The sequence below is a fragment of the Penicillium brevicompactum genome, assembly GCF_028827555.1.
Source record: "Penicillium brevicompactum strain IBT 35665 chromosome Unknown utg000001l_segment0_segment0, whole genome shotgun sequence".
Taxonomy (NCBI): Eukaryota; Fungi; Ascomycota; class Eurotiomycetes; order Eurotiales; family Aspergillaceae; genus Penicillium; species Penicillium brevicompactum.
The window spans coordinates 4,154,351-4,171,342 of record NW_026623203.1 but is presented as its reverse complement, the minus strand read 5'-3'; the positions used below and the strand labels follow the sequence as shown (position 1 = coordinate 4,171,342).

Sequence of the window (16,992 nt, the reverse complement as noted above, 5' to 3'; positions counted from 1 at the left end):
TATGTCCCCAAAACAAAAGAAAACAGATTCGATGTAAGTGATGGACTCAGATCTTGGCCGCGGCGCTATCATCAACAGCGACAACAATCACAACACAGATGTCATCGACTTTTCCGCCCCGGTAATAGTCCCCAGGATAATACCGCTGGGCCTCCTTCGCAAAAGGTCCATCGCGACGATAGTCCACGCTGGCCTTCTTGGCCTCGCCAGCAATGGTCGCAGCCAGGACAGACTGCAAAGTGACACCGTCTGCAAGGGCATCTTCCGAATCCTTCATCGGTGAGCCCGGCGGCGTGGGAAGCGCATCCGCCAACCCACCCGGGGCAGCCAGAGCCCGCAGATTATCCGAAACGCCAACGCCGGACTCCGTCGCTGTCCAAGCACCCGTCATCACCATGCGACTGGTGATGAGCTTCAGAATATCCTGATTGTTCAGGTTATCAAAAACACCATCAGTAGCCAGCATCAAGACATCTCCATGCTGCATCTGCACATTGGTAACCGAAGCATCCTTGGGGAAATCCTCCAAAAATGCACCGCCAAAGACATTGGCTTGTGCGCGCATACGCGGTGGAATAACACTCAGTTGGAAAGGCGTGTTAAACCCATGCGTCTGCGGGACCGAGTAAGAGTGCACCGCCGCTCTCCTCAGCAACACGGAACCCGAATCACCCAGATTCGCCAATTCAACCCGACCATCCGGCAACGCAACACCTACTGATGCAGTACTGCCACCTGCGCGAATGGTCGGATCATCGACCACCGCATCGTACCCGAATTGCAAAAGTGATTTCGGTCTTAGTGCCTCAGCAGGTTCGTGCCACGTTTGCGCCGTGTGCGCCATGTATCCGCACAGGCCGTGAGAGAAGTCCGCCGGGTCAACGCGAGACTCGGTCCAGCCGCCTACGCCATCGGCGACTGCGAAGGCCACGGCCTCGGCGTTACCTTCTTGGTGGTCTGAGATGCGATTACCGATTCGACTAACGAAGAAAGCGTCTTCACCGCTGTCGGGACGGGTACGGCGGCGACTGACGGAGTTGGTTTCTTTTGTCACGCCGAGGGCTGGACCGGCGGGGTCGAAGTTGTAGGCATTTTTGAGGGGGTGGAAGCGGCGGCCTTTGCCGGTGGAGGAGACGGCGACGCGATATGAGACCTTTGAGTCGAGGGAGGGGGTGGAGTGGAAGGGTCGTGTTCGTGAAAGGTTGAGGCGGAAGTGTTGGGGGAGGAATTTGGATGTGGAGAGCCCGTGGGCTGGGAGACTACTGCAGGCAGAGCTGCAGGCTCTATACGAAAGACTTGGCGCAAGCATGGCGTATGTCTAGAATGTCCAAGGGCTTGAGGTCAAATAAGCCCAAAGAAGGTGCAATGAAAAACCCGCAGCCAAGAGAAAGTTGAATGGATAAGAGACGTACGCAGTACCCGCTCTCTTATCGCCGACCGCCTGGCGTCATGATTTTTTTGATGATTGGATGCCTGAGGGTTGAGGCATGAATTGCTCAGCTGGCTATTTTTGGTGGTTGATCTCTATATTTTACTATATTTATGCGTATTTAAAATTGCTGGTTATTTCATTGCAACGTATTCTCTTTTTCATCTGACCAGAAACTAAAGTCATTGAAATCGCATAAACACGAGCGCAAAGATCTCTCGGCCTTGTATACTTCGATCTACACCGCCAGCAAACCTCTATCAATTCTGCCGATCCTCCCATTTCCTCCATACATCGAATTCGCATCTAATCATCGAGTTAGCTCGGAATTGCACGTCTTGTCTGAAGCTTACGCTTCCCAAACACCCAAGATGATGCACCCTTCTCGACAAGCCTATGTCGAAGAAGACACAGACATGGGTGTCAGCCTCGCCGATCTCCGTGAGTCGCGACAACACCTTCCCCTCAAAAGCCCCAGCTAACCAGCTCACGAAATCCAGCGGTCAATCGCGACTATGACATGCCAAATGCGGAAGCTGGTATTCCGTCTTCGCGCGCGTCAGCTATCCTATCACAATTCGAGCGCAAACGCCGAGCGGCAGCGATGGTAGTGCCGACAGACGATACAAAAGTGCGCACACGACTACGAGAGCTTGGCGAACCAATTACGCTATTCGGCGAAGGGCCCTCAGAGCGACGAGATCGTCTTCGCGAGCTACTCACCGACATGACGGAGCAGCAAGGCGGAGATATCGAAATGGAGGAACCCGAGCCCGAGGACGAAGTGGAGCAACAAGAAGAATTCTATACAGTGGGCACAGACGACTTGCTCGCTGCGCGCAAGGACCTGGTGCATTTCTCTTTACCGCGCGCAAAAGCCCGAGTCGCCCGGCTGAAGGAAGAGTCGACAATTCCCCTTCGAACACATGTCAAGCACCGCAAGGCCGTGCGGGAAAAATTAGAAAAGTTCGATCTATTCGGGTCGCAGATTGCCGGAGACCGACCTGTGAGCATCTGTCGCTTTGCACCGGACGGAAAAACACTTGCGACTGGAAATTGGAGCGGTGGAATCAAATTGCTTTCTGTGCCGAATTTGGACGAGGTCGCCAATCTCAAAGCTCACACTGATCGCGTGGGTGGATTGTCATGGGCTCCCGGTGCTACGTTGCCCGACTCCAATGTTTCGCCATCTAATGTTAACCTGATCTCCGGAGGCGGCGAAGGAACTATCAATCTCTGGTCTTTGGATCAGGAAACGCCCTTGGCGACATTATCGGGACACTCTGGGCGGGTGTGTCGTACAGAATTCCATCCCTCAGGTCGATATGCGGCTTCTGCCTCTTTCGACACCACATGGCGGTTGTGGGATATCGAAAAACAGACCGAGCTCTTGCTGCAAGAAGGTCACTCACGAGAAGTTTATACCGTCGCTTTTAACAATGATGGCTCTCTGGTTGCTAGCGGTGGATTTGACAGCAATGGGCGAATCTGGGATTTACGGACAGGGCGAACGGTGATGATCCTGGAGGGTCATATCCGGGAGATCTTCGGTCTGGACTGGGGTGTGGACGGCTACCGGGTACTCTCCGGCGCCGGTGATGGCTGGGTCAAATGCTGGGATCTGCGGCAGGTGAAGAGCACCGGTGGCATCGGCGCTCACAAGAGTGTGGTTTCCGATCTCCGGTGGTACAAGGGTGCTGAATCGGCGTCCTTCTTGCCCTCTGGCGATAGCATGGACATTGATGGCTCTGAAAAGAAGGAGCCTCTCCAGCCGAAGAAATCAGGCACTTTCTTTGTGAGCAGTGGATTTGACAGGAATGTCAACGTTTTCAGTGCGGATGACTGGTCCTTGGTGAAGACACTGAGTGGCCATGCCGGCAATGTCCTGAGTACGGATGTCAGTCACGATGCGCAGTGGATTGCTAGCTGTGGTCATGACCGTACGGTGAAGCTATGGGGCATCGACTTTTAAACGCCGTTTCGAGACACTGAAGATCCAAGAAATCCAGCAGTGATTTGTCTAGTGAGACTCTTGTCTATCTCCTGGACACGCGTTCCTCAACCCTCGGCTTATGTACAAGTACTCTAATACATGCTATGATCCAATACTATGAGACCAAATACCCTCCATTTAGTCATTTTCTCCCAATGGCCACAGCTTTGAATCAAACCCTTGACCTGGCTGGCCGTTGAAGCACATTCATTTTTATACTTCGTTTCCGGTCACGTGCTGGATAAGATGCGGGGATGACGTAAAGTTATCGGCGAGAGCTTTTTGCTCTCTCCGGTGCTTTGTTTAATACCTCACAACCATGGCTTTACGACAGAGAATTGCCCATCTTCGTGGCCCAGTGGGATCACTCACAAGGACTGGCCCGTCATCACCCTTAAGCCACGCCCGGTATCACCGACCGGTGCAAGTTAGCCTTACCCAAACACTCCGACCATGCACGCGCTACGCTTCTACCAAGTCCTCCACCGAGCCTAGCGGAGTGATACTCGCTGGCGCACCAGACATCACAAACTACTACACAATTTTTGCCAAAACGATACCGAGCGGCCCCCCCACCAGCGTCCCCGTTCAACATCCCCACCGCAGATCTCAAGCGCGAATTCCTCCAACTACAAGGCCTGGTCCACCCAGACAAGTACCCCAACGGGGTTGAAAAACAGCATGCTGAAGGCCTCTCAGCTCGGATCAATGAAGCCTACCGTACCTTGGTTGACCCGCTCCAGCGGGCGCAGTACATTCTTCGCGAATGGCATGGAATTGACGTGACAGCGGAGGATGCAGCCACCAAGCATGCGCTGGACCCTGAGACGTTGATGGAAGTCATGGAGGTGCAGGAGACGATCGAAGAGGTTGGCGCTACCGCCGAAGGAGAGGGACAAATCAATGCTTTGAAGAAGGAGAATGAGGTCAGAGTGCTTGAGTGTGTGGAGTCCCTGAGCAAGGCGTTTGAGAGCGGTGAACTTGAGGCTGCGAGGAAGGAGTGTATCCGACTGCGCTTTTGGTACAGCGTTGGGGAAGGGCTGCGCGAGTGGGAACCTGGGAACACGGAGATTCGTCTGATGCATACGAGCTGATTTAGTAGCATATATCTGTACAATACCTCTCTGTCAGTCTATAGAATTCAACTCTTCTCTGTATAGTATATGCCGAGCCATGTGGCCGTTTGTATTCGAGATATCCACTCTGTACTATCGATGATGAGAAGCCTGCAAGTATGGAGCAAAGAAGACAAGATCTAAAGGCCCGAAAATACCCAGCGAGTCAGAGATGAGCACGGTGCTGTGTACCTGAAATCAGTCGTAATCAGAATGCCGTTGGGAAGCGCCATTCACGATGTCGTCAAAACCCGTTCATCCCAGCCTATCTACTTCGACAACTGTTGACCGCCACATTCCCACATCCACACGGAGGCCCTTAAAAAAGTGAAGCTTCAAATGTCACTCAAAGAGGGTATGGAGCCCGAGAGCAAATCAACCAGTGAGGCCGCAGATTGGGTTGTGGACAGGCTGGGATTGGGCACAAATGACCGTCAGCCGACGTTCGCAAGAGCTGCAGCACTGCAGCGAACTGATTTTATCTCGGCGATAGCGGATGTGGCAATTCTTTAGACGCTCTAGGAAATGGCTGGGATATCAACTAAGCTGGCTAAGTTGGCTAAAAACTGTCTGAACTACATCCTATCTCGTGTTAGTGTAGTAATTCGTTCCCCATCGGAGCGGCACACGTAGCGATACACACACCGTCTGCGATTATTTAATGGCGACCTCCCTCTGAGTGAAATTTCTCCTCGCAGCGAGACCATGGCCGCCGTTCGCGACTATAGCAGGTAATCAAACCAACCGAAGAGAATCACGTAGACCCCCTCCGCTGACAGCAATAGTATCATCCACTCACCGTCATTCACCTTTCTCGTCGGCCCAAAGCATACCAAGCTGACCATCCAGTCGGGTCTCGCCCAGCATGTCTCCAAGCCCCTGCATAATTTGATGAACGGCCACACGAGGGAATCCAAACATCGAATCGCCGTGCTGGAAGAAGAAGATGTGGAGACCTTTGTTGCGTTCTGCGAATATGCGTATACCGGCGATTATAGCGTCCCCCAGCCCGAACCGGAGCCGCAGCCGGAGGAAGAACCCACATTGGAGAGTGCAACCAGCAACGCCACATGGAGGCAGGCATACCGAACTGGTTCGGTGGCCTCCACGGTGCCCCCGCCTGCTCCATCACCACCCCCAGAGCACCGTCACAGCACCCATGGTTCAGTCTCGGGATCCGCCTACCAAGAATCACAACCCGACACGCTGGTACCAGAGTGTCCCACTCCAGTGCCTGAGCCCGAGCCCGAGGTAAATTCGGAGGAGCTTCCAGCCCCTGCGCCCGAGGCCGAGCCAGCGACGCCAGAACATGAGGACGATATCACCGTATATGAGGAGGCAGAGACTGCACCAGCAGCAGCTGAGAGCGAAGCCCGCGTTGAAGAATTTCCTGAGGTGTCTGAAGAGCCGAGTGCGGTGCCACCCGAAGAGCCTGCTCAATGGGAGTTAGAAGAGGCTCCGGTAACTTCGAGCAAAAAGATGAAAGGCAAGAAGGGTAGGAAAGGTAGGAAAGTGCGCAAAAATGCAAATCTTGAGCAAGAGACGGCTGTAGAGGAACCGCCCTCGTGCGAGCCAGTCAACCTGACGCCGCCATCCACCCCTTCTCCAGTTGCTGCAGTGCCTGAACCAGAAGCAGACGCTGGATGGCAGACAGAAACACCGTGGCCAACAGAGCCTGAGCCCGAGGCAGAGCCCGCGCCCGAGCCCGAGCCCGAGCCACCAGCTGAGGACTGGCACTCCGAAGCTTCGCCAAGGACAGCGGCACCCATGGAAGACTCATGGATCCAAGACCGAGCTAACCGCCAAAGACCAATGCTCGACATGTCCTTCGCCCAACAGCAAGCAGCCGTCTCCCCTTGTGAGCCAGGCCTCAGCCTGTGGGACGAGTTCGCTTCCCTCCAATACAACGACGAAAGCGAGCCCGAGCCGCCCACGTTCCCAACCCTCCCGTACCTCACCTTCCACGCGAAGGTCTACGTCTTCGCCACTCGCTACTTGATCCCGGCCCTAGCGCAGCTCTGTCTCCGCAAGCTCCACGCCGACCTCCTCACGCTGCCAGACGAGCCCGTCGCCCAGGCCCAGATCATTCTCGACCTGGTGCACTATGCATACACGAAAACGGCCCGGCTGGAGCCCATCTCACCGACGTCCGCAACGCAGCTGCGGGAGAACGAGCTCCGTAAATTGGTCGTGCATTATGCAGCGTGCAAGGTTAAGGAATTGGCACGGTACCGGGTTGAGTCCGCGACGGGCACGCCTCAGCTTCGGCCGGTGGATAAAGTGGGGGTGATGCCCCGAAGAGTCTCCGGGGCCTGTTGGATATGACGACGGAGTTGGCGTCTGATCTGGTTTATCGCATGATGTGAGATGGGCGAGTGTGATTGGGTGTGCTCGGGGGAAATGCCTAGAAATTTGCTGCAGAAGTTTGCTGCAGAAGTTTGTTTTCCTGCATTGCTACCCTGAGACTTTTGTGCATATGTTGAATTTGTCATTTCCGAGGCGCATAATCTTGCTTTTGTCGAATCTTCGACCGGATGAGGGTTCTTCCCTTTGCAATTTGTTGAATCTGGATGTCACAGTTTTTGCTTTTTTTGGTTAATCGAGCTTCTCCCCGGACTTGTGGTTCTCTGTGCGTACTCTCTATCCACAGTGGCTCTCCTTACCCCATACTCCGTACTATCGTCTGATACTATAGTATGGAGTACTCCGTATTGAGGACTAGTCCAACTGCTCAGCCGCCGAGAGTGTATTGGAGTGGACTTGTAGAGTGGAGATGCACAAGGTGACATTGATCTGAAAGTTAGACGATCGGCTCATGTTTGAGATGTTTCAGCACATATTTGCAAAACATCACAATCAAGTCTTAAAGTCTGGGCATCTTGGCGAGGGTCGAGACGAGAATCACATCATTGTGATGTCCAATGTCCAAAGACCAAAAAATAAGCATGAAACTGCCCCTTTACTCCGTACTCCATACTCCATACAATGATAGAATCATTGAATCAGACAGATCAACAGAAGCACAGAAGCCTTGGCGAAGACCCAATATCAATAGTGTCAACATTGGCAGAGAGGCTGTGAAGATGAAAAAAGATAAGAGAACGTTCAGGGGCAAGAGGGGGAAGTGCCAAGACCCAAACGGGTTCTGGACCTCTCAACTTCTTGACTTCCTCAACCTCCTCCGTCAGAATGTTCTTTTCTTAACTTCTCTTCGCCACATTGCGTGGATTACGTGGATACGTTGCATGAAGGTTCCAGGATGGATTGACAAACCAGCTTCCACGCAATGGTGTAACCTGGCGATCGACCGCTGCTTGCGCCCTCACAGCCACCCGAGTGGAAGCTTGGCAGCGGACCGTCAATGATGCGCTGTCGATCATAACGTCTTGGCGTTTGGCGCATTAGACTTTCTGCTGTCTCCTATCGGGAGCTCTCGGGCTGCGTGAACAGGGCTTGGAGGACCAAGTCGGCCCGATTGTGAGATTCACGGGCACCCATACAACCTGCACATCGATGGACGGGTCCGGACGGACTCGAATGACGGCATTTTACACAGACACACACCCACACCCACAGATACTGATTCACAACCGGTCTTGTGTATCTGCAAGCACTCGGTAGATCATATTCAGGGTGGCACGGAGGGAGAGGGTTACGCATTCGCTTCCAACCCTCAGGCTTGGCAAAAATGTCCACGTACGGGAGCTCAGGCATCGAAGTTTTGTGAATACCACATCTGCCCAGACTCGGTAGATCTCTCGTCTCCCGCGGATCCCCCTGCGCTTCACCCCTGATGCAGTCTTCCATCGTCCCCGACACCCTGGGCCGATCTATTCTTGTGGATTTTGCCGAAATTATGGGTCTCTGATAGCGTTCAGGCCGCTGGTAGGTCCATTGGAAACTGCTCATTGTGTCTATATCCTAGGTCTGCCTTCTGGCAAGCACGGTGGTCTTGGAACTTTCTTGGCTGGTTGATCGTCGAGCGTGCGGCCAGGCAATGGTGAATTTGAATTTTGATGCTATTGCTGCCCATCTGAACTATATTAACGTCTCCTATCTCCTCGCTTTTGGTACTCATTCAATTCACTATTCCCCCCCAGCTTCAATTTTAGCCTTGATTCTTTCATATTTGGTCAGACCGACTGGTCTATAATTCAATTTCTTCTTTCTATACATTGTTCTATATCTTTTGCTCCAGGGGCATCCACATACACTTGCATCGCATCATGTCCAACCCTATCCTCCTAGAGGCCTACCCCAATGGCTACCAGACACCACCACCAAATTCCTCTCACTCCGAAACGCCCTTCATGCATCCCGAGAAGTCAGAAAAGCAGCTCCCGCTGGACTTCCGCCAGCGCCTCCGCCATTTCACCTGGGCCTGGTACACTCTCACTATGAGTGCAGGAGGACTGGCCCTCCTAATAGCCAACCAACCCAATTCTTTCAAAGGCCTGCTTGAGATCGGTCTTGCAGTCTACCTCTGCAACATTCTGCTCTTTGCTCTAGTCTGCTCTCTGATGGCCGCCCGGTTCATTATACACGGTGGAATGATTAGCTCTCTCACTCATGAGCGCGAGGGCCTCTTCTTCCCAACATTTTGGCTGTCCGTCGCAACAATAATCACGGGCTTGGAGAAATACTTCGGAGATAACCCTCAAAAGTCCTTCTCCACCACCCTCGAAGTCCTTTTCTGGATCTACTGTGCCTGCACCTTCGCTGTTGCCGTGGTTCAATACTCTTTCGTCTTCTCTGCACACTCATACCGCCTACAAACCATGATGCCTTCATGGATTCTCCCCGCCTTCCCAGTCATGCTGAGCGGCACCATTGCATCTGTCATTGCCGAGCGTCAACCAGACCGCTCCGCCATACCCATCGTCACAGCCGGCATTACTTTCCAAGGCCTCGGCTTCTGCATCTCCTTCATGATGTACTCACACTACATCGGCCGTCTGATGGAATCTGGTCTACCCTGCCGTGAGCACCGCCCAGGAATGTTCATTTGTGTCGGCCCACCCGCTTTCACAGCGCTTGCTCTCGTCGGCATGGCACGCGGTCTGCCATCGACATTCACCATCATGGACAGCCAAGATACCGCTGCCGACGGGCGCATGCTAGAAATTCTAGCCCTTGCCGCTGGAGCTTTCCTGTGGGCTTTGAGTCTCTGGTTCTTCTTCATTGCTGCTATTGCTGTGATCCGCTCCCCACCTACCTCGTTCCATCTGAGTTGGTGGGCGATGGTTTTCCCCAACACCGGCTTCACCCTTGCCACTATTACCCTTGGCAATGCATTCTCCAGTACTGCTATCAAGGGCGTTGGCACGGCCATGTCTATTTGCATTCTTTGCATGTTCCTCTTTGTCTTTGTCAGCCATATTCGGGCTGTCTATCGCCAGGACATCATGTATCCTGGAAAGGATGAGGATGTTTCCGACTAAATTTCTTCCTGCCTTCCTTCATTTTCTTTCTTTTTCAGCCGCTACTATGATCATCACCCTACCTTCTTGCACATGATCCCTTGATTTGTTTGAATGTTTTCTTTCTTGCACACTTTTTCCATGCCAAAGCTGGCATTGACACCATCTACCTCTGTTTCCTTGTCTGAAAAGCGTTCAAGCATCTGTTTTTGTTTCCCCCTTCCTGAGCGGACTTTCATATTCATACTTTGCGGTTTTGTTTCTTTCGTATCGCTGGCGTTCGGCTCGCCACCTTCTTACATTGTTCATAGTTCTAGAGTTCAATAGATATAGACTCCAAACATACTTTTCAAGCTATCAATCGTGGATTCCTGAGATTTCCCGTAGAAGAAACGACCAATCTGATGTAGTGCAATATTTTGTAGTCAATTACTGTGCTTGCCTGCTAGACAGTTATCTCACTAAAGTCCCCGAGTAACCTTGAAAGCAACCTTGGAAGTCGCCTCAAACAATCTAGTACTATATTATGGTTTAATTGCGAAGCGACGCATGGCAATAAACAAGACTCTTTGGATCAGCACTCCTATTCATACTCTCATTGATAGGACCTGCAAGTAAGCAAATTCTAACATAAGTCACCCAGCTAAATGCAAGACCAGCAAGATATGAAAGCAACGGTTTGTGTGAAGAACTTCAGCACTGAGCGATCACGGCAGACAGAGCTGGTTTGACAGACTGTGACGTTAAGCTACAAATCAACAAAGACAAAGGCATCTCGTACAACGGTTGGCTGGGCTTTGTCAGAGATATTCCAAGGTGAAGATCCCTAGGGGCATTGACTCCATGGAAAGGGCGACCTGAAGTAATTGCCCTTAATCCCAGTAGACTTCCTTAACATCCACGTCGCTGCTGAACTTCACTTTCAACTTTCCCAACTTCTTGACAAAATCATGCATGTGGTATCCTGCTCGTTTTCTCATACCCTGTTTCTCTTCTCCTCTTGGTAAGTATCTCGCAATCTCATGCCGCCTCCGAAAGATACAATTCCTAATCAATTATCATTACAGGCACCTCTGATCCAGCACCACATGGAATCCTCTGACACAAAACGACCTCCTCATGTCCCATCACCGGACAACCCACACCCTCTAACTTTGTTGGAGGTGATGGCCCTGTACAAAGGTACGCTCTCAACACAACACCCGACCATGAATAATTGCTAACCAGTAGAGCTAGCGAAAGCCAGAGACCAATTGGCCAAGTTAGAGACGGTCGCAAAATACCTGGACGCGGCCAGTGAAACCGCACAGTTCGTGTTTCGGCTTGGGAGTGTTTGTTTCTCAGGACAGTCCGTGGTCCATCAAGGGTCGAAAAGCAGGACCAATACGTGGGTGTATTTGGACAATCTTTGTCTGAATTGAGGAACATCAGCTACCAACGGACTGATCAAGAACTTTCATTCACTTTACTACTCAGTAAATATGAAGCTGATCAGAGCACCGAATTGCTCTCTGAATTTGGTCCTTTTCTTGAGCATATGATGGAGACAGAACGCCAATACCTGCAGCATATTAATATGCAGTACCGAGACCTACACCTTGACGCACGCGACCAAGTTGGCATTTTGTAGGGAGCAAAATTGGCGCAAGCAAGTCCAAATTCGAGGTACAAAAACCGGGATGGTTCTGAACACTCTCAACGAAGAGGAACGTACGCACACCATGGGCTTTCGGGTTGATAGTTGGGAGAGAAAGAAAGAGAGGATTGACCAATTAGAATTGGCCAATAATCAATTGCATGAGCGACTTGGGCGCCAAGAGCGGGCGCAGAGAGACCAAGCCATCCAAATGCAAGAACTTGCGGAAGACATGGACATTATCAAACGCTGGATTCGCCATTTTCCAGGTCCGGACCAGGCCTGAGAACTTGAAACAGCACCAATTGTTGCGTCCATGGCCGGGAAGAAAAGCTTCGATCTTTTGTGTCATCACTGCATGTATATTTAGTATTTGAGCCTACTTCGCCAATGTGCGACCAGAACAATCTATTTCACAGTTCTGGACTAAGCCGTTAATGAGGTTCCAATTTGTATCTTGAATGATAGTACACCCATGATACCGCTCCCCACCGGCAACATTGAGCCATCGCATGAAATTGCACATATCGATTCAATCCATAGACATAGCCAAAGATGGTCTAGGTGACCAACAACTACCTTGGAAACCCAGTTTAAACCTGTTTCATACAGCATAAGGAGGGATATTGAACATCAGCGGGCGAGACGAGGGTTCCTGCTCCAGCCTGGTTTTCTAACAAGCCAGACATTCTTTCCGGGCACGCGAGCTTTCAACCATGCCGAAAAAGAATCCCGAAGCCCGTAACGCATCACCTCTGGTTCGGCGCTTGATGTGTGCATCCACCTTTGCTTTTGGGTATCGGATCTGTCTCTTTCCGAGGCGAAAGCGTGGTTTTCACGAAAGTCCCAAACATATGAGGAAGCAGTGCTCCCTCAACCAAAATGATCTGTCGAAATCGGAATCCTCACATAACAATTGTATTTGAACAGCAACGTTCTTGCGTTCTTCAGGTAGCGTTGTGAGTTCTGTATCCTGTTCTGCGGATGTAGTTTGAGTCGTAGCGGCACTCATGACGGTGAGATGTCGAGAAAACGAGAACATAGAGGGGTGCGGAGTATCAAAGGTTCGATCTTGCTTCACGCTTGCTTGCAGCCGGGAGGTTTGCCGCTGTTGGGTACGATGCAGGGCGATGATTGGTTACCGAGATGTGGGGTAGAAGGAGTTTACCCGATTGGCTCAGAAGTAAACAAAGTTGCTGGTCCAAATCAGCGCAGTTCCAAGGTTGCTCAGAACCTGTCAGGAAAGCAATAAACTATGATGAGATAGATTCATTCGAGCCGAAGAGAAGAAGGAAAGAGGGAGAGGGCTTCTTCGCAGAAGTTTAGTGACTGGGGGAGGATCATAATGATTCTCTTGCCCCCAGTGTCAGGAAGGCAAGCTCTATTGATAGATAAAGGTCCAGAAGCGACGATGATAACAGAACTAGGGAAAGAAGAAGAAAAAAGAAGAAGGGGACCTGGCAGGATCTATATAAGCGAGTATAGCTGTTTGTCTTCCTGCAGCTGTATAGATGCAGCATGACGGAGCCTGCAATCTCGCAGATTTTCGCTTTTGTGAAGGGGCCTGTACGAGAGATGGTAACCTGGGACTTCGCAAATTTTGAAGGCTGCTAGACCGTGGTGATCCCCAGCTGGGATATGAGAAAGTTCACGGGGATTCACTGTCATCGTGGCAAATTGTGTAGGTTGATAGCGGCTGCCGATTTCAATTGCTCAGGTACCGTTCCGGCCTGAGGATCACCTGGAAGAGGGCTCTTAGGAAGCAAGGCAGGTCTCAGGGACTAATTAGCAAGAACAATCACAAATCAAGAAGTGATATACGTAGCTGAGCCATGGAAGCCTGTGCGATGGTGACAGAGGAGAGAGAGAGGAATGGAGAAGAGCCAGCTTATGGCAAACAAGAGAGGGAGAGGCCCCACTTCCTAATTGAGAAGGAAGGTAGGGCAAACACCTCTCGAACAAGGGTATATACGGTAACCCGGAAAGACAAGACCTAGGTAAATAGGGAGACGGCCTGAGAGGCAGACATAGCTCTGAGCAGGCAAGAATAGCAAGAAGGTCCAATTCGACGAAGAATCTAATTATAGGTAAGGAAGGAAAAGAAGAAGCAAGAACAGCTATGGAGCAGGAGCAAGTATAAATAGCGAAGAGGCAAGCAAGCAAGTAAGAAACAAAGAAACAAAGAAGCAGCCCAACAACCCAGCAAGCAAGGTAGGCAAAGCTAAGCAAGCAAGCAAGAGATTAAGCCAGCTAGCATGCAGAAGCAAGTAGGTAAGCAACAAAGCAAGCAAGCAAGGGATCAAGCCAAGTAGCATGCAGAAGAATGTAAGTAAACAACAAAGCAATAAAGCAGCAAATGCATAGAAGCAAAAAGAATGCGATGTGAGAGACCATGTGATAGGGGCAAGTATCACACCTAAGGGAGGACTCTACAGGCTTGTTACCAAATAGAAAAATGTTATATCGGAAATACTAAAATTGACCCTGCCCGATGGTCGCTAGAGACGTGGAAATAGAGCCTCGGAAGTCTCAGTCAACGCCCCAAAGGTCCCCACCAACATACTCGCCGCATAGCCAAAAATAATGGCGGAATTGAGTGGATAAGTATAGTCTCCGTGCTACGTCTTGAGATTTGACATAAGGTTGTGTTTTCGGAACCTTTGAACCTTGGGAGTCAACAGTATATAGGAGATAACCCTCTTAAGATGTGCGATAGTCCTTGTTCTACAATATACTCAAATAAATCCACAATATCCCAACTAAGATATACGCCCAGCCATGTCTCCTGAAGAGAAAGCCGATGCTACAGGAAGATACTTCTTGCCTCGCAATGTTGAAGAAGCCGAGCGCATGCAAAACCAGCACGAGTGGCTGAAAGGTGGTGCTGACGGTCTTGTATTGGCCCCAATTGACCTCAAGCGTCATGGTATGCGTGTTCTCGATGCCGCTACTGCCGATGGTAAGAATAGAATGGTTCATCTTAATTGAAACGACACTGACATTGATCCAGGGTACTGGATGCAAGATGTGAGACCGGTCTTTCCGGAGGGTACCGAGTTCCTAGGATTCGATAACGCGTAAGTCATCCCCATCGAGACTATTATTCGCAAATTGACCATCACCAGACCAGAAGGTTACCCGCCGCTGGACTCAAACCCTCCCCTTGAGATTGTCAAGCAAAGTCTGGTAGAGGAATTCCCGACCGAGTGGAGCAATGCGTTTGACTTTGTCCACCAGCGATTCGTCATCCCATTGTTCAAGGCCGAAGAAGTACCTTTGGTATTGTCCAATCTGACCGGATGCGTCAAGCCTGGTGGATGGATTCAGCTCGTGGAAATGGACTTCCAGACCCCGGTTTCTGAGCCAATCGAGGAGTGCAAGGCAGTTCAAACGGTCCACAAGTTGACTAGTGGGGTGGTGTCGGACCCTCTCGCTGCCACCAAGCTTGCTGGCCGACTCAGTGAGAATGGATTCGTGAATGTTGGATACAAGGCTGTGGATATGGTCGCTGGCTCGGCCAATGCCGATCCCGAAATGGGCAAGCGAGGTGCTCGTAACATGTTGTCGGTGCTTGGATTCTTCCAATCTGTTGCCAAGTATGTTTTGTCCCCACCGATGATCGAGTATATGCTAACAAATTAGGCCTGAGATGATTGGGCTGACACAGGAGGAGTGGGCGGAGTTGCCCCAGAAGTTTGCGGAGGAAATGGAGAAGCACAAAGTCGCGCTGCGGGTCTACTTCGTCTGGGGACAAAAGCCAGAAAGTGCCTGATAGGCCAATAGAAATTTCTATAGTTTCCAATTTTATTTTGAAGCATTTAATTTCACATTCTAATGAATTCAATCGTATTCAAGTCTTTCCATAGTTGAAAGGGAGGCGCTCAGGTACGGAGAGTATGTCGGCTACTAAAAGTCACGGATCTCAACCTATAAGCCACTGGGATGTTTCGAGATAGAACAGATTGAGGACCCTTTGGACTTGAATCTGATAATTTTGTATGATTCATTTTATTTAATTACCTGCCTTCTCTTCTCTTCCATTTATCCCACCTTGAGACACTCCGGATTCCCACTTAACCTCTATTTTTACCGAAAAACATTCAAAATGAGCCTCGCCACTAGATGCTTCGATGCCCTCATTGTGGGTGGTGGTCCTGCTGGTCTAACAGCCGCTCTGACTCTTGCACGTCAAGACTTCAGCTCCGCCATCTTCGACTCCAAAACCTACCGCAGTGACGCTGCCAGCTTCATGCATTTGATTCCCGGCTTTGACCACATGGAGCCCGCCGAGTATCGAGGAAAGGCTTTGGAAAATATTCTCGCCAGATATACTCAGATCACTGTTCAGAACACAACTGTGGTCAAAGCTGAGAATTCCGAGTCTGGTAGCATCACTCTCACTGATGAGAATGGCGAGAGCTGGTCCGGAAAGAAACTCATCTTGGCCAACGGTGTTCAGGATATCTTCCCTGACATTGAGGGATATGCCGGGGCCTGGGGAAAAGGAATGTGAGTCTCTCATTTCGATAACGCTGTGTAATATGCGTTAAGCTAATCAATCGAAGCTTCCATTGTCTCTTCTGCAAAGGATACGAAGAAAAAGGTGCTAGTTCAGTCGGAGTGCTCGCCATCGGCGGTGTCGCCAACCCTCCTCTGGCTCTCCACGTCGCGCGTCAAGCCTCTGCTTTCAGCGACTCAGTGACAATCTATACAAACGGCTCAGAGGAGCTGGCTCAAGGGATTAAAGCTTCTCTCGGAGAAACAACCAAATTCAAGGTCGAAAACCGGAAAATCGCTTCTCTTGAGAAGGTGAACCCCAATGCATCTGTGTCTGTCAAATTGGAAGACGGGACAAGCTTGGTGGAGGGTTTCTTAGCACACACCCCGGAGACAAAGCCCCGTGGCTGCTTCGTGGAGGATCTTGCATTGGAACAGACACCCAAGAGCGATATTAAAGCGGGCCCTCCATTCTTCCAGACCAGTGCCAAGGGCGTCTTCGCAGCGGGCGATAGCTGTGGTATGATGAAGAACGCACCAAATGCTATTTTCTCGGGCTCTCTGGCTGGAATGGGAGCCTCGTTCCAGCTGTCGGCGGAACTTTTAGGACAGCAGTCATTGTTTGGATGAGCAAATTTCGATTTTACTTAAGATCATCTCGAATGCAACTTTTATATTCTTTAAATCAATGAGCATCATACACACCTGTTTCAACGTGAAATGCTCTAGAATAGCTATTCAGTCTATTTGCTGTAGGTTCTAAGGACCGGGACCAGCCATGGTTTGAACCAATGCAGCCTTGCATAGTGCCCGAGAGATAGTCACCGACCACAGCAGTTCCCGGCATTTAGCTCCCAAGGTTAATGAGAGCCCTGGAGGACTTGAACAAAGTAACATTATAG

The 16,992-nt window shown here is 50.7% G+C and overlaps 7 protein-coding genes across 7 annotated transcripts; 6 read left to right on the top strand and 1 right to left on the bottom strand.

Annotated features, from left to right (window-relative positions):
• Positions 1-46: 46 nt before the first annotated feature.
• On the bottom strand, positions 47-1,309 carry ppmA (type 2C protein phosphatase PTC7; the record flags this gene model as incomplete). The annotated part of the gene is made up of 1 exon (XM_056950679.1): positions 47-1,309. One exon carries the CDS (start codon positions 1,307-1,309, stop codon positions 47-49), a length of 1,263 nt encoding a protein of 420 aa, XP_056816594.1.
• A 491-nt stretch (positions 1,310-1,800) lies between these two features.
• N7506_001382 (putative pre-mRNA splicing factor) lies at positions 1,801-3,401 on the top strand (the record flags this gene model as incomplete). The annotated part of the gene is made up of 2 exons (XM_056950678.1): positions 1,801-1,870; positions 1,930-3,401. 2 exons carry the CDS (start codon positions 1,801-1,803, stop codon positions 3,399-3,401), a joined length of 1,542 nt encoding a protein of 513 aa, XP_056816593.1.
• Positions 3,402-3,741: 340 nt separating this feature from the next.
• N7506_001381 (J-type chaperone JAC1) lies at positions 3,742-4,516 on the top strand (the record flags this gene model as incomplete). The annotated part of the gene is made up of 2 exons (XM_056950677.1): positions 3,742-3,921; positions 3,944-4,516. The coding sequence occupies 2 exons, from the start codon at positions 3,742-3,744 to the stop codon at positions 4,514-4,516; spliced, it is 753 nt and encodes a 250-aa protein (XP_056816592.1).
• A 726-nt stretch (positions 4,517-5,242) lies between these two features.
• Positions 5,243-6,862, top strand: N7506_001380 (uncharacterized protein; the record flags this gene model as incomplete). The annotated part of the gene is made up of 2 exons (XM_056950676.1): positions 5,243-5,268; positions 5,323-6,862. 2 exons carry the CDS (start codon positions 5,243-5,245, stop codon positions 6,860-6,862), a joined length of 1,566 nt encoding a protein of 521 aa, XP_056816591.1.
• Positions 6,863-8,763: 1,901 nt separating this feature from the next.
• N7506_001379 (tellurite-resistance/dicarboxylate transporter family protein) lies at positions 8,764-9,978 on the top strand (the record flags this gene model as incomplete). Its single annotated transcript, XM_056950675.1, has 1 exon — positions 8,764-9,978. One exon carries the CDS (start codon positions 8,764-8,766, stop codon positions 9,976-9,978), a length of 1,215 nt encoding a protein of 404 aa, XP_056816590.1.
• Positions 9,979-14,371: 4,393 nt separating this feature from the next.
• Positions 14,372-15,365, top strand: N7506_001378 (uncharacterized protein; the record flags this gene model as incomplete). Its single annotated transcript, XM_056950674.1, has 4 exons — positions 14,372-14,552; positions 14,604-14,670; positions 14,719-15,189; positions 15,236-15,365. 4 exons carry the CDS (start codon positions 14,372-14,374, stop codon positions 15,363-15,365), a joined length of 849 nt encoding a protein of 282 aa, XP_056816589.1.
• Positions 15,366-15,698: 333 nt separating this feature from the next.
• Positions 15,699-16,720, top strand: gliT (thioredoxin reductase gliT; the record flags this gene model as incomplete). Its single annotated transcript, XM_056950673.1, has 2 exons — positions 15,699-16,102; positions 16,159-16,720. The coding sequence occupies 2 exons, from the start codon at positions 15,699-15,701 to the stop codon at positions 16,718-16,720; spliced, it is 966 nt and encodes a 321-aa protein (XP_056816588.1).
• Positions 16,721-16,992: the final 272 nt, after the last annotated feature.